General features: G+C 41.0%; 1 protein-coding gene across 2 annotated transcripts in view; it reads right to left on the reverse strand.

Annotated features, from left to right (window-relative positions):
• The window catches only part of LOC133552648 (aryl-hydrocarbon-interacting protein-like 1), a 57,187-nt gene extending 41,216 nt beyond the window's left edge, over nt 1-15,971 (reverse strand). For both annotated transcript variants that reach the window (XM_061899979.1, XM_061899980.1), the window contains exons 1-6: nt 14,879-15,971; nt 11,828-12,119; nt 8,946-9,125; nt 6,760-6,948; nt 6,521-6,697; nt 6,300-6,441 (exon numbers count right to left, since the gene is read on the reverse strand). In XM_061899979.1, coding sequence (XP_061755963.1) covers nt 6,300-6,441; nt 6,521-6,697; nt 6,760-6,948; nt 8,946-9,125; nt 11,828-11,923 — 784 coding nt within the window. In that variant the 5' untranslated portion in view covers nt 11,924-12,119; nt 14,879-15,971. The remainder of the gene's footprint in view (nt 1-6,299; nt 6,442-6,520; nt 6,698-6,759; nt 6,949-8,945; nt 9,126-11,827; nt 12,120-14,878) is intronic.
• Nucleotides 15,972-16,097: the final 126 nt, after the last annotated feature.

The raw sequence follows: 16,097 nt of genomic DNA on the forward strand, positions 1-16,097 counted from the left end.
CACACTCACACACACTTGTAGTACCCCTTCACACAGTCTGCACACACACACACACACACACACACACACTTGTAGTACCCCTTCACACAGTCTGCACACACACACACACACACACACTTGTAGTACCCCTTCACACAGTCTGCACATACATACACACACACACACACACACTCACACACACTTGTAGTACTCCTTCACACAGTCTGCACACACACACACACTTGTAGTACCCCTTCACACAATCAGCACACACACACACACACATGCACACACTCACACACACTTGTAGTACCCCTTCACACAGTCTGCACACACACACACACACACACACTTGTAGTACCCCTTCACACAGTCTGCACACACACACACACACACACACACACTTGTAGTACCCCTTCACACAGTCTGCACACACACGCACACACACACACATCTTCTTTCTGCCCGTCCCCTCTTAAAGTCCAGCATGTTGTTATTGTGTTGCATTACCTGAGCTAGAGTGTTGCCTAATAAATACCTTAAACCATTTTAAAATCAGTTTTTGCTCTCGCTGTCCCCTCCTAAAGCAAGCTCAGGTAAAGAAGGTAAATGAAGTCCATGTCCCCCCTCAAACCTCCTCTCAAAAGTGTTATTACTGTTATTGTTCTTCACTTATTGATCAATGATCTCTGTCCCCTCTCAAACCAGGCTAAGCAAAAGCAGCTAATGTTGTTTTCTCTGTTGCATTTTGATGTTATCCAAGTATTGGATTGAAGTCTATCCCTACTTAAACAGGCCATGTGTTTGTATTTTGTCATTGTTTTTTTTCCCTTATTTCTCTCCATCTTCATTCTCTCAAACTAAAACGAACGTTATTAGAACTGTTATCTTTTTTGTTGCTTTATGTTTTCTCGATTCTCTCTACCCCTTCTTTTAAACAAGTACAAGCCAAACACAAGCAAGAGTGATGCCTTTTCTATTTCTATTACGTTCTTCTCGTAAGTCCCCTCTGAAACTACACCAGCACATTTACGTAAGGTTGTTTTCGCTATTGCTCTTTTTTATCGATCATAATTGAATATATCCCCTCTGAAACCTGGCCAACCCAAGCTCCAGCAGGTGATGTTGTCTTTTGTTAAGGCTTTCTATGATTGTTTTTGTATTTTATTTTTGATGTCTGCTCTGAAACCAGGCTAAACCAAGCCCAAAAATGTGATTTTGTCTTTTATTATTGCTTTTGTATTATTTTCTTTTAGTATGTCCCCTCTGAAACTAGGCTAAGCCAAGCATGTGATGTTGTCTTTTCTTTTAAATATCAATTAACTTTAAGTCAATCCCCTCTTATTCCAGGCTAAACCAAGCACCAGCAGGTGATGTTGTCTTTTGTTATTGCTTTCTATTGTTGCTTTGCTGTTATTTTATTTTCGTACGTCCCCTATCAATCCAAGTTCTACCAAACACCAGGGTGGTTTTGATTCTCTCTCCCCAGTGGTTCCCCTAGATCAGGGGTGCCCATTACGTCGATCGCGATCGACTGGTCGATCTCGGAGGGTGTGTCAGTCGATCTCAAGCCAGGCATTAAAAAATAGACATAAAAATGAGCAATCATCAATCATACCAAGACTTCACTTTCGTCAGTTGTTTGACATTCTCGGCACCCGAGGATCTTGTGAGATGACGCTTAAAGAAAAAAACCACTAACAGGGCGGACGCAGAGAAACACATTTTATTTCTAGAGACTCCGTACCTACTGTCAAAACTCTAAAGACCGACTGCACAGTTCCTGTCTTCACCATAAAAGACTTGTTTCATCCTGCCTGTGCTAACAAAATAAGAGTCTCAGAAAGCTAGCGTGCACAAGCTAGCAAGCTACGGAGTTTGATGCCAATGTATTTCTCCCCCGCCCTCAGCGACCGCTTTCTCACTTGCTTGCCCACCCGCACACTCACTGACGTCACTCACCTGCTGCCAGACATTAAAGGGCCACACACATATGCTACTCTCATAACAAAGTCTTTAAAAACGAGTATACAAGTTGGACAAATGAGATGCCAAATCCAACCACTTTCATGTGGTATTGGACAGAAAGGAGGACTTTTTTTTTCCTCCATTTGAAAATGCGGACGTTATCAGCACCACTGTCTAATTCCAATCAATGCAAGTCATCAGAATCAAATACACCAACTTATATTCTTGTCTTCATGAAAGAAAGGAATCTATGTGTGTTAAACATGCTTGTATTATCATTAAACACCATTAACTTGTTAACAAAAATGTCTCTTTCATAAATAAATAAATATAAATTATAAATAGGAATGAGGTAGATCTCCTCGACTTGGTCAATTGAAAAGTAGCTCGCCTGCAGAAAAAGTGTGAGCGCCCCTGCCCTAGATGTAATTGAAGGTGGCAGCCCGCCTTGGCAAAATAAAAGCCGTCACACCTAAAAAGAAGTAGTGTTCTTACATGAAAACAAATTTAAGTAATATCATATATGAATTGATATATATATTTAGCCCATTATTTGCACACTATTGACTAGAGAGGCACCAAAAATTCTGCTGCCAAAAAATACTTTTTTCCCCCGCAATGGTGAAACAGGAAGTTGTGATGTCAGCAATGCACGCCGTATTGTCTGTTGTTGTGTTTTGTTAGTTTCTTTTTAAATCCAGCAGAATTAAACACTAGTGCTGTGGTGGTGTTTTTCTCAGTCTGTCCCCTCTCCAACCGCATTGTTGCCGTTACCATACACACTTGCACTTAAACCATGCTTAACCGAGACTTGCCAGGCCTTGCTTGTCGTGTTGTCTTGTGTTATCGTTGCTAGCTGTGGGCCTTGGAGCAAAACAAAGATAAGGCAGTAAAGGTGGACTATAATCCCGTGGAGGGCCGGCTAATTTCCATAATCCTTTCTAGGAGGGCTGCTGTTTGGTGAGCACAGCTCCAAGTGGGCGACTGCGGCACTAACCACACATCTGCATCCACAGTGGATGTTGTCTGTGGATGTCTCTAACAACTGTGTGTGCAGACTGTGTGAAGGGGTACTACGTGTGTGTGTGTGTGTGTGTGTGTGTGTGTGTGTGTGTGTGTGTGTGTGTGTGTGTGTGTGTGTGTGTGTGTGTGTGTGAGTTCCGAGAGGATTATTGCAGTACCGTATTTTTCTTGTATATAGTATGCGCCTGCCTAGAATTACTGCCGGGTCAAACTCGTTTCGCCAAATAATTAGCATATGCCTAGAATTACTGCCGGGTCAAACTCGTCACGTCACGAGTGACACTTCACCTGTCATCATTTTCAAAATGGAGGAGGCCGATTTCAATCATTTGAAATCGCATAAAGGGAAGAAGATTAAGAGCTATTCGGTAGGATTTAAGGTCCAAGCTATTGAATATGCTAAAAAGAACAGTAAGCAGCTATGTTTTATTAATATACTGTAGCTGCGTGTGTCAAATATGAGTCATTAAATGACTCCCGCCTCCTCCTGGTGGTAGAGGGCGCTAGTGATCCTTCTTGTGACTACTCGGCTGCAGAAGAAGCAGCGATCCTTTATTTTTTCCTCTCGCTTGCACTTTTAACATGGAGGATTACATATCTAAAATAAAACAGTTTTCTAAACTGGACTTTCAATCGAAGCAGGAGGTAATAAAGGAAAATCTCCATCGAGACAGAGAAACTTTTAAAACTGAAGAAAGATAAGGAAGACTTCTATAAACAAGTTATCGATGCTTTTGATCAGAAGGAGCTGCGCATGGACTTCATTTATAAGTAAAGGTAAGACCATAATAACGTTTTTTTTAATTAAATGTGCTTTTCATGATGGTATCCTTACATCACACTCAAATTTATAAGTGCAGGCCTTAATTTACCGCATGCCTTTGGTAAGTGCCGGAGTGAGAAGAGGTTTTAACTTAATTAGCGCATGCTTGCCTTTACCGCATGCCTTTGGTAAGTGCCGGAGTGAGAAGAGGTTTTAAATGTATTAGCGCCCCGGCGTCAATTCAAGGATATACGGTTGGAGCAGGTTGGATGCAGTTAAGACAAAATGTTTATTACTGCTCTCAAGCGAGGAGCGTCCATCATTTTCATCGCTGACCAGTTTGTCCTTCCGACACGAGACGCTACACTTACACTTGTTTAAGGTTTACACAGCTTGTGCAATCTACAACTCGTTATGTGTGTAAACCAGTCTTGTCCATCCATCCATCCTCTTCCACTTATCCGAGGTCAGGTTGCGGGGCAGCAGCCTAAGCAGAGACGTCCAGACTTGCCTCTCCCAGCCACTTCGTCCAGCTCTTCCCGATGGATCCTGAGGCGTTCCCAGGCCAATTTTTCTTGGGTCTTCCCTGTGGTTTCCTGCCGGTCAGACGCGCCCTAAACACCTCCCCAGGGAGGCATTCGGGTGGCATCCTGACCAGATGCAAGAACCACCTCATCTAGACTGCAATTGTGTATGTTCAGAGCTTGTGTGCTATTGTGTGCTTAGCTGTTGTGTAGCTGCTGGCTCTACCACAGGGGTGTCAAACATACAGACACTGCCCACAAACTAGTTTAATTTGGCCTGCAGGATGGGTTTGCTAAATATAAAAATGAGCTGCATTGTTTTATTCAGCCCTTTGAGACACTTGTGATTAAGTGTTGTATAAATAAACTTTGATTGATTTATTGAAATAAACTGCTGTTCTAAATGTGACCACTGGATGTCACAATAGCAATTCAAGTGTAACCCACGTCACACTTCACACCTGTGGATTGGCTGCTGCTACTCCTTGCAGCGCAGGTGCAAGGAATCAGCTACACCTGTTGTGGTTAGCAGCAGACTAATGCTGTAGAGACACAATGCTTTGTTTAATTGTAAATTAAAGATCATTAATAAGCATTTATGTAGTTAGAGTTCCATGCAGCACCCGCAATTGGTTGACGGCACGATGTGCACCCTGAACTCCATTGTAAAAAGGTTTGTTTGTACTTTGTTGTTTGTTGTATTTTATGCTTAAATCTAGCATGTTCACATTGGTTACATTTGCACTTATGTTGACTTTAGTTTGTGTCATTCGGACACGTTTTTGAATGTGAGTGTGAATGTTGTCTGTCTATCTATGTTGGCCCTGTGATGAGGTGGCGACTGGTCCAGGGTGTACCCCGCCTTCCGCTCAAATGCAGCTGAGATAGGCTCAAACACCCCCTGCTACCCCGAACGGGACAAGCGGTAGAAAATGGATGGATAGTATATTGTAATATTTGACTGATTATAAAGGAATGTGTTGTGGCAGTTGTGGATTTTACCAATGCGGTGGTTGCTTTTCCAAACACATCTTTAATGAACTGCCAACATGAGAATGCTGAACAGGAAGTGCTTGAAGTTGAATGGTTTTGTAAATATACTGAGATTAAGTCTAAGTGTTTTTGAAACTGCACTCATTTTTTTTTCATCAAAATGTTCAACTAACTTGAAGTGTTTTGTCAGGAGGATTATTTGTAATATGTACATATTGCTTGTTCTATTTTTGGTCAAAGTAAGACAAAGACAATCATTTAGAAGTTGTCTTTATTTTGAAGTTATTATACCATGATTTTACTAGTCCGGCCTGTGTGGGAAAAGATGTTCCTCCATGCGGCCCCAGAGCCAAAATGACTTTGGCAGCCCTGCTCTACCATGTTTACATCTGCTGTAAATGACTGAAAGGTCAACTTCGTGTGCCTCCCGGAGGACATTTCCGTGTTAAAACGCTGCAGGGCGGCTTTTACCAGAAAGTTGAGATGTAAGTGTGTTTTTTGGCTGATACTGGACCAATATGTGATATTGTGCTAGGATCCTGATGAGAGTGCGGAAATACGACCACACACACCGGTTCTCAAATCTGTTCACTGGCTTCCTGTTCCACTCAGGATTGAATACAAAGTCTCCCAACTAACTCACCAGTGCCTCCATGGAAAGGCCCCCCTCTACCTCAAAGAACTGCTCACCCCCAAATCCTCCACACCGCACTAGGCGACCCTCTTCCAACCTCCGAGGACAAAGCTCTGAACTAGTGGAGACCGGGCTTTCTGCTCCACTGCTCCCAGTCTGTGGAACGCTCTCCCTGACCACCTGAGGGCACCACAGACTGTGGATGCTTTTAAAAAAGGCTTAAAAACCCTTCTTTTAAAAAAAGCCTTTTTTTGATATATGTGTGCCAGTTCTAGCTATTACGCTGATCTAGTTTCAAATTTTTTGCAGTTTTTTGTGGTTTTAGCATTGTTTTGTTTTTGTTTGCTCAATGTAAAGTGTTTTTTTTTTACAAATAAAACCTATTATTATTATGATATTAATATGGGGTCTCTACCTTTGTGTTTGTCCAGCAGCTGGCTGGCGTGCTCGATCACATGGTAGTACTCGTGCAGCTCCAGCATGCACTGGCAGTAGTTGAGCTCCAGGGGAAGGATCATGCGTGCCAGGTTAATGTAGTCCACGTGGCCCGGCATCTCCTGCACACACAGACATGAGCATGGTTGAAAGGCTGTAAAGAAAAGTGTCTTCCATCATCATCCTCTCATTAGCACTCACCCTGGACTGGACCGTTTTCAGCAGCAGCACGGCCTCCTTGTACTTGCTGGCCGCCTCCCCAAATCTCTGCAGCTTGACCAAGGTGTTGCCCTGCGAGTGGAGGACGGGCACCGTGCTCAGCTTCTCGTCCTTCTCCATCATCCAGGACTCTCTGTGGTAGGACATGGGGTCTCCCACCTGGTACGGTGTTTAAAACATGTCCCGTGTTCTCCTCCATTTCTATCTGTTCATTTTCTCACCTGCAGCAGCTCCATGATGAAGATGAGAGCCTGAGGGGTCCTCATCAGCTCGTCCAACTCTGGGAAGCCGGTGGAATGATAGTGGAAGAGGTTCCCCATGCCGCACATGTGCTTCTGGCCCTCCAGGGGGTCTTTGCCTTGAGCGATCATCCGCATCCCCTTTGACACCAGGGGGTACAAACCTGTGTGCTGCAGCACAAGAGGAGGCATGGAGGCTGGTCGCCATAGCAACACTGGATTTCAATACTTTTCTAAGTAAAGGGGACCACTAATAAGGTCATTGTTGTCTTTATTGGAACAAAAAATCTTAGTGTACATGAAACATATGTTTATTATTGTCATTTAGTCCTTCAATAAAATGTTGAACATACTAGACAACCTGTCTTTTAGTAGCAAGTAAACAAACAAAGACTCCTAATTAGTCTGCAGTAACATATTGTGTCATTTATACACCTATTATTTTATACACATTATGAGGGACAAACTGTACAAATGGATTATTCATCTACTTGTTCATTTACTGTTAATATCTGCTTATTTTCTATTTTAACATATTCTATCAAAAATGGAATAATCACTTGTTCTTCTCTTCTTTGATACTTGACATTAGTTTTGGATGATACCACACATTTAGGTATCGATCCGATACCAAGGATCATACATTGGTCATGTTCAAAGTCCTCATGTGTCCAGGGACATATTTACTGACTTTATACACATTATATGATTTTTTTTAAGGGAAAAAATATTTGGTAATGGTCAGCACGGTGGAAGAGAGGGGTTAGTGCGTCTGCCTCACAATATGAAGGTCCTGAGTAGTCCTGAATTCAATCCCGGGCTCCCGATCTTTCTGTGTGGAGTTTGCATGTTCTCCCCATGACTGCGTGGGTTCTACTACGGCTTCTTCACACCTCCAAAGACATGCACCTGGGGATAGGCCCCTCCCACCTCCAAAGACATGTACCTGGGTATAGGCCCCTCCCACCTCCAAAGACATGTACCTGGGTATAGGCCCCTCCCACCTCCAAAGACATGCACCTGGGGATAGGCCCCTCCCACCTCCAAAGACATGTACCTGGGTATAGGCCCCTCCCACCTCCAAAGACATGTACCTGGGTATAGGCCCCTCCCACCTCCAAAGACATGCACCTGGGGATAGGCTCCTCCCACCTCCAAAGACATGCACCTGGGGATAGGCCCCTCCCACCTCCAAAGACATGTACCTGGGTATAGGCCCCTCCCACCTCCAAAAACATGCACCTGGGGATAGGCCCCTCCCACCTCCAAAGACATACACCTGGGGATAGGCTCCTCCCACCTCCAAAGACATGCACCTAGGGATAGGTTGATTGGCAACACTAAATGGTCCCTAGTGTGTGAATGTGAGTGTGAATGTTGTCTGTCTATCTGTGTTGGCCCTGCGATGAGTGAGGCGACTTGTCCAGGGTGTACCCGGCCTTCCACCCGATTGTAGATAAGATAGGCGCCAGCGCCCTCCGCGACCCCAAAGGGAATAAGCGGTAGAAAATGGATGGATGGATGGAAGATTCTGTAATGCTAAAAATGATTGATGTAATCATAGTAGTATCGACAGGTACGCTCTTGTACTTGGTATCATTACAGTGGATGTCAGGTGTAGATCCACCCATGGCATTTGTTTACAATCAGTGGTGCTAGGTTGTTTTTAGCGATGAGCTATTGTATCCTCCTAAGGTGTGTAGTGAAGCATGTTTAGCTATTCCTCGTCCTCCAGTGATAATGGTACTGGTAAGAAACTTACTTGATTTGTTGCCATGGAGGCCAGGATTAGTGATTTAGAAGTATCTACAAGCCATGTGTTAAAGCAGCTCTTCCTGAGGGTGTTTCAGTGTTATAACTTCACCTTTATCTTGACTTTTTACCTTAAAATGCGTCCATTCTCCCTTTTCTGTCTACACACTGTGTCTGCTTGTAAGTACTCTGTGTGTGTGCGCTGCCCAACATGCTCCTCTGCTGGTAAAACCAGCAATGTCACAACGTGACGACAAGTTGCCATGCCCGTTATAATAAAAAAAATGGGGAAGCATTAATTTTCATTTAGTATACTATACAACCCTATATGCATCATAATCATTTATGCCTATCTAACTTCCGCATGAGTGTGTGTGAGAGTGTGTGCGTGTGTGTGTGTGTTTTGTGTCACTTACAACTGCATCGCACCAGAACTCGGCCACTTCTCCGACGCGCATGGAGGACAGCAGTGTCTCCCAGACTTCCATCTTGAACATCTTTCCCACAAAGAGCTCCGCCGGCCTGCCGGCCAGTCGGCTGTCGTCAATGACGGTGCGCTCAAAGTCGTCCAGCAGCGTCTGGAAATGGAAAACTACCTGAAGAGACGACAAGAAGGTTGCATCTCCATCACTGTGTTGAATTACAAATGATAGATTATCATAATAATAAATAAAATCTGAAGGAGTAATGGGGTTAAAATGGGGTTATATTATATATATATATATATATATATATATATATATATAAATATTTACAAGAATAAATATTTAATATTTTTGTCCAAAAAATATTGTTTGACAAGAATTAAATCATACCCACTTTTATTTTAAAAAGTCACTACTTTAGTGAAAAAAGTATCTTTTCAAGGTAAAAGTAATTATTTCAAGAAGAAATTTCGTATTTGACAGGACTTAAATTGTTGTTGTTTTTCTTAGCTAAAACAGACGTTTCGATGATGGATTCTCACTTCTCTCTTTGAGTGTGTAGTGTTCAGAAATCTATTATATCATACGGCGTGGCGCAGTGAAAGAGTGGCCGTGCGCAACCCGAGGGTCCCTGGTTCAAATCCCACCTAGTACCAACCTCGTCACGTCCGTTGTGTCCTGAGCAAGACACTTCACCCTTGCTCCTGATGGGTGCTGGTTGGCACCTTGCATGGCAGCTCCCTCCATCAGTGTGTGAATGTGTGTGTGAATGGGTAAATGTGGAAGTAGTGTCAAAGCGCTTTGAGTACCTTGAAGGTAGAAAAGCGCTATACAAGTACAACCCATTTTTATTTATTTATTATATTAATAGAATAAAAGTTTGTTATTTCTGTAAATGTCAAACTACATGATAATAATAAGGGTTTATTATTTCTAGATAGTAGAATGGAAAATATATTATTTTGTGAGAATAATATCTTTAGGATTTTTTCAAATAAAACAATCAGAAATTTACAAAACAAAAGATTTATTTTTAAAAAACAAAGAACCCTTAATTTACTAAATTACAGTTGTATTCTTTTTTTTTTTTTGGAAAGAAATCCTACTTTTTGAAATATAAAAGATTTCAGAATTAAGTTGTATTAATTCAAGAACAATTTTATGTAACGTTATCAAGAAAAAAAGTTATTATTTCACAAGAATAAATATACATTTTTGTGGGAACAACAGTTATTGTTTAATGAGTAAAATTTCATATTTTTATATACTAAAATAAATTACTTTGGTGTGGAAAAAGTACCCTTTCAAAGTAAAAGTAATTATTTTTTGAGAAGAAAAGTAATAATTTCAAAATACCTAAGTTGCTTCTTTTTTTTTTTTTAAACAGCCCATATGTTACAACAATAAAGTTGTAATAATTTTGTAAAAGCCAATCAACTATTTTATGACAATGATGTTGTATTATTTCTAGACTTATTTTGTGAGAATAAAGTGTTTTTCAAAGAAATATTCTTTGGAAGAAAGGGGTTTTGTTGAAGCGAAAAGGTCCTAACTTTGCAAGACTTAAGTCGTATTTTTAGGGGAAAAGTACCTGTTTCACTGAGTAAGGGTTCAGTTTAAAAAAAAAAAATATATATATATATATATATATATATATATATATACACACACATATATATATATATATATATATATATATATACATATATATATATATATATATATATATGTATATATTAGGGATTGGAATCTTACAACAGCTCATAATTTGAATCGATTCTGCTTTTTTAGTTGATGATTCCATTCAGAAATGATTTTTGATTCAAACCAATTTTGGCAATGTACTGTAACGTTACTTGATGTAAAAATGATGATCAAACCTTTACAACTTGCAAAAGCTCTTATTGGTTGCTGACTAATGACATGTACGTGCAGCGAGTAAGTGCGGGAATGACCTAAAAAAATGTTTTATTGTATTTAAAAAAAATATATATATATTTATTTGAGGAAATTATAAATTGAAATAAATAATAATCACGACTGGAACGTGATTTATTTTTTTCCAGGGCCCCTACTAATTTACATGAATAGAAAAGTTTTTAAAGCAATGTTTAACCTGAATTTCGTCAAAATATAACTAGAAAAATGTATATTTTTGAAAAATAATTTATTTTTAAATATACAAAAAAGATTTATTGTTGAATAAACACATCTGTCTGACAGCATTATAATTATAATTGTGCAAATGTACCTAATGTTGTGGCCCTCTGCATGTATGGAGAGCATGACAGGCTGTGTACATCCATCCATCCATCCATTTCCTACCGCTTTTTCCCTTTTTTGGGGTCGCGGGGGGCGCTGGCGCCTATCTCAGCTACAATCGGGCGGAAGGCGGGGTACACCCTGGACAAGTCGCCACCTCATCGCAGGGCGCTGTGTACATCCATCCATCCATTTCCTACCGCTTGCCCCTTTTGGGGTCGCTGGAGCCAATCTCAGCTGCATTCGGGCGGAAGGCGGGGTACACCCTGGACAAGTCGCCACCTCATCGCAGGACCAAAGGCTGTGTACAATACACTAATATAAGACTATTGAGAAGAGGCTCAGCAGGGAGGTCTGACACACACGCGCACACACACACACACACGCTTCCCCCGCCAAGCCAAATGTGTGTGACAGTATCCAGGCCGTGTGCCAGTAGCTGGATGTGAGCAGAATAAAGACAAAAAGGATACATTTGCTGGAGCAAATGTTTGCTGGTGAGTTGCAGGCAGCCCACGAGACTCCCTGATGTCATGAATATTTCATCTAATTGAGCGCAGGTCATGAATGACTGTGTGATGTAGTGCAATGTGTCATTATGTCTCCACTACCTTGGTCCCAGGTGGGAAGTGAGGCAGAGGGCCAGTGCCTCCAGACAGAATCTTCTTCTTCACCCCAGGGTGCTTGAGAAGGTACGTCTCCTCCATCGCCTTCTTCCTTCTGGACTTCTTGGCCAAGAGGGAGCTGAGCGTGGCGCCTGCTCGGACGCTCTCTTGACAGATGGCAGGATTAGGATGGATGCATTAATCTGAGGAGCTAATCCCTCCAGTCTGCTCTTCCCATTGGAGGAAGGATGAGCAGCTGACTCCAGCAAGGCTCAGGTGACAACAGCCAAAGATCATTCTGGAACAGGAAGTCACTTTTAGTCACTGGACACAAGATTAGGTCCACCTAAACTCACCCAGTGCTATTTCTGGACCAAAACAAACATATTTTATGAGAAACATTAACAGAAAAAGCTATTATTCTTGAAATACAGTATGGTATCAAACTGTATTTGCACTTAATCCAAATATGTTCATTGGGTCTTCAAAGAAATGTAAGCGCTTTTGTAAAAAAAAAAGAGTGAAGGTTTACAAGAATTATATTAGCATTTTTGCAGAAAAAGAGTCGATATATAATAATCTAGAAAATAGAATTTCTCTCAGGAGAAAGGGGTCTAACATGAAAACAAACTAGTACGTTTCTACGAGCAAATATACAAAACAAAAAAAAAAATAAAAAAAGAGTATTAGGGCCACTCTTAAGAGTAACAATATTGTACTGCAAGAACAGGGTCATGGAAAGAAAGAAAGAAAGAAAGAATGAAAGAAAGAAAGAAAGAAAGAAAGAAAGAAAGGAAAGAGAAAGAAAGAAAGAAAGAAAAAAGCTGAATTTTAAATGCATAAAAATCAGCAGTACTGTAAATAAAAAAAAGTAAGATGAGAAAATCTGTGTAACCAAGGTGGACGGATAAAACGAAGAGTATCTTTTTAGCACTTTTCATGAGTTACTTGTCAGTCCACATGATTGACCTTTAAAAGCTTTCGAACAAACTATTTTGTTATTATACACCTGCACTGGCTTCCTGTGCACTTAAGATGTGACTTTAAGGTTTTACTAATTACGTATAAAATACTACACGGTCTAGCTCCATCCTATCTTGCCGATTGTATTGTACCATATGTCCCGGCAAGAAATCTGCGTTCAAAAGACTCCGGCTTATTAGTGATTCCTAGAGCCCAAAAAAAAGTCTGCGGGCTATAGAGCGTTTTCTATTGGGGCTCCAGTACTCTGGAACTCTGTAACAGTTCGAGATGCTACCTCAGTAGAAGAATTTAAGTCTCACCTTAAAACTCATCTGTATACTCTAGCCTTTAAATAGACCTCCTTTTTAGACCAGTTGATCTGCCGCTTCTTTTCTTTCTCCTATGTCCCCCCCTCCCTTGTGGAGGGGGTCCGGTCCGATGACCATGGATGAAGTACTGGCTGTCCAGAGTCGAGACCCAGGATGGACCGCTCATCGGGACCCAGGATGGACCGCTCGCCTGTATCGATTGGGGACATCTCTACACTGCTGATCCGCCTCCGTTTGACATGGTCTCCTGTGGACGGGACTCTCGCTGCTGTCTTGGATCCGCTTTGGACTGAACTCTCGCGGCTGTGTTGGAGCCACTATGGATTGAACTTTCGCAGCATCATGTTAGACCCGCTCGACATCCATTGCTTTCGGTCCCCTAGAGGGGGTGGGGGTGGGGGGGGGGGGGGGGGGTTGCCCACATCTGAGGTCCTCTCCAAGGTTTCTCATAGTCAGCATTGTCATTGGCGTCCCACTGGATGTGAATTCTCACTGCCCACTAGGTGTGAGTTTTCCTTGCCCTTTTGTGGGTTCTTCGGAGGATGTTGTAGTCGAAATGATTTGTGCAGTCCTTTGAGACATTTGTGATTTGGGGCTATATAAATAAACATTGATTGATTGATTGATATTTAAATGTAATTGGAATCCTTAATTCAAAGGAATAAAGTAGCTATCTTTTGAGAATTAACTTGTATTTTCCAACAGAAAAAGGTGTAATTATGCCAGAATAAGGTCATAATCTGTCAGATGACTGACAATAAGACCTGGTCCCTACACACCGGAGCTCTTGTAAAAAGAGCTCAGCAGCGCATGCACTTTTTGCCTGGGACGAAAAGAGCACAGCTCCCTCCCCCCGTTCTCAGCACTATAGAGAGCACCTGCATCTCTGTCTGGACTGGAGCCTGCAGGGCCTCACGCTGGAAGTCTCTGAGGAGAGTGGGGAGGACGGCGGAAAAGGTCATCATTCCTCTTATCCAGGAGATGGCAAAAAAGCCGCTGCCTGACCAGGGCTCAGAAAATCTGTAGAGACTCCTCTCAACCCCACCATGGACTGTTTTCACTGCTGGACTCTAGAAAGAGGTTCCACAGCCTCTGTAGCAGAACCTAAAGGTTGTGTGACAGCTTCTTCTTTCAGGCTCTAAGACTCTTGAACGTATCATAATAATCCCCTCAATTCCCCCAAAATGGATGAAGTGGCTGGACTATAATAAACACAATATAACATACATCCATAAACATTGATTATATTTATCTGTACAATAATCTATTTATTTATATCTGCACCTTATTGCTCTTTTATCCTGCACTACAAGCAGCTAATGCAACATTTTGTTCTTAATTGTACTGTAAAGTTCACATTTGAATGACAATAAAAGGAAGACAAAGTCTCTAATTTTATTGAGAAAAATTACAAATCTTTAAAAACAAAAGTTGTGATTATTTTAAAGTAAATAAGGATGCAAATCAGAACCGCATGTCATATTTTGCAGAGAAAAATATTTTCCTTATTAAAATACCTTCTTTTCTTCTTCTTCTTGAAAAACAAAAATATTTTCAGAGAAAAAATGTTTAAAGATTATAACAACATTTGTATGGGGGGAAGTTGCTATTTGCCTTGAAAAAGTAATTTTTCAACAGTAAAGTTGTACTATTTTTGAAAAAAAAAAAAAGTTTAACATAAAAATCAAGTAGTCATTTTACAAGAGAAAATATACAAAAAAGGGAATATTAGAGCTACTCTTAAGACCAATAGATAACTTTTTACCTGCATTGTAGCCACGTCATGGATGGCAGTGAATTTCCTTCAGCTCAACCAAGACAAAACTGGTTTTAGTTAAAGGTTCTGAAAGCCAGAGGGAGAAAGTTTTACTGAAATGACAAGATTTTTCAAGCAACAGTCCATAAAAAATCTGGGCGTGATATTTGACTCCCAGCTGACGTTTGTCCCACGTGTTCAAAATATTACAATTTTTTTTTTTTTTTTTTATCTTAAGAAGATAACCAGAGTCTGCCTGTTTCTCTCCAAGGATTTTATTTCCTGTCCTTTAGACCAGAGGTCTCCAACCACTGGTCCGAGGACCGGTACTGCTCCATGACACATTTGCCACCAGGCCTCAAAGAAAGATGAAATAATTAAAATAACTTTCAAAAACTGCATTTTCACCTTCTTATCTTTGGCCTGTCCCACTAGAAACCCCATTTAGCTGGTTTATACATGTATAATAAATCTCCTCGTAGGAGTTGTTGTAACTTTGTGACATGCTACAATGCACATTCGTCAACATACACGTGACAAAGGCTGATTTCCATCTACATCTCATTGCAAAGAAACAAGCTCCCAACAATTTCAGGTTAAAGTCACTTGTATTATTCACGCACATATTTTTGCTGGATTTATCTGCCACAAGTGAAAAATAATGCCGACATTAAACCGAACCGTGGTGCAAAAAAGTTAGGGACCACAGCTTTATATTACAAACATACTTTTATATTTTTAATGGTGTTAACACTAGTTCTTCTCCAGTGTGGATGCCTCAAGGTGTCATTTTTCCTCAAATCCTCAGTGCAATGTTTTGTTTTGTCATTGCCAATAGTGCTGCGCGCGTGTGTGTGTAGGGCGTGTTTTTTTTCTATTCTTCTAATCTTTTTTTGTCTATTTTGTTCTGTGGAGCACTTTGTGTTTGCCACTTGCCGTGTACGAAAGGTGCTAATAAATACAGTTTAAGAGAACAAATATTGTAGCGAAGTGCAAAAACAAGGTTGTGTGTAGTTGGCGTACAAGAGAAAGAAAGAAGCAGTATTTTAAAAGAATAAAAAAGAGCAGTAGTGTACAACAACTACTTTTAAAAAGAAAATGGATGGAACGAGTGCTGTAGTAATGAGTACTTATCACTTCAGTAGTTAGTCACAAGGATTGATCCACCTGGAGGGATAGATACAACATGAGTTTATTACAAATATACTTCATGGCGGCAAACAGGAAG

The sequence above is a fragment of the Nerophis ophidion genome, linkage group LG05 (assembly GCF_033978795.1).
Source record: "Nerophis ophidion isolate RoL-2023_Sa linkage group LG05, RoL_Noph_v1.0, whole genome shotgun sequence".
Classification (NCBI taxonomy): Eukaryota; Metazoa; Chordata; class Actinopteri; order Syngnathiformes; family Syngnathidae; genus Nerophis; species Nerophis ophidion.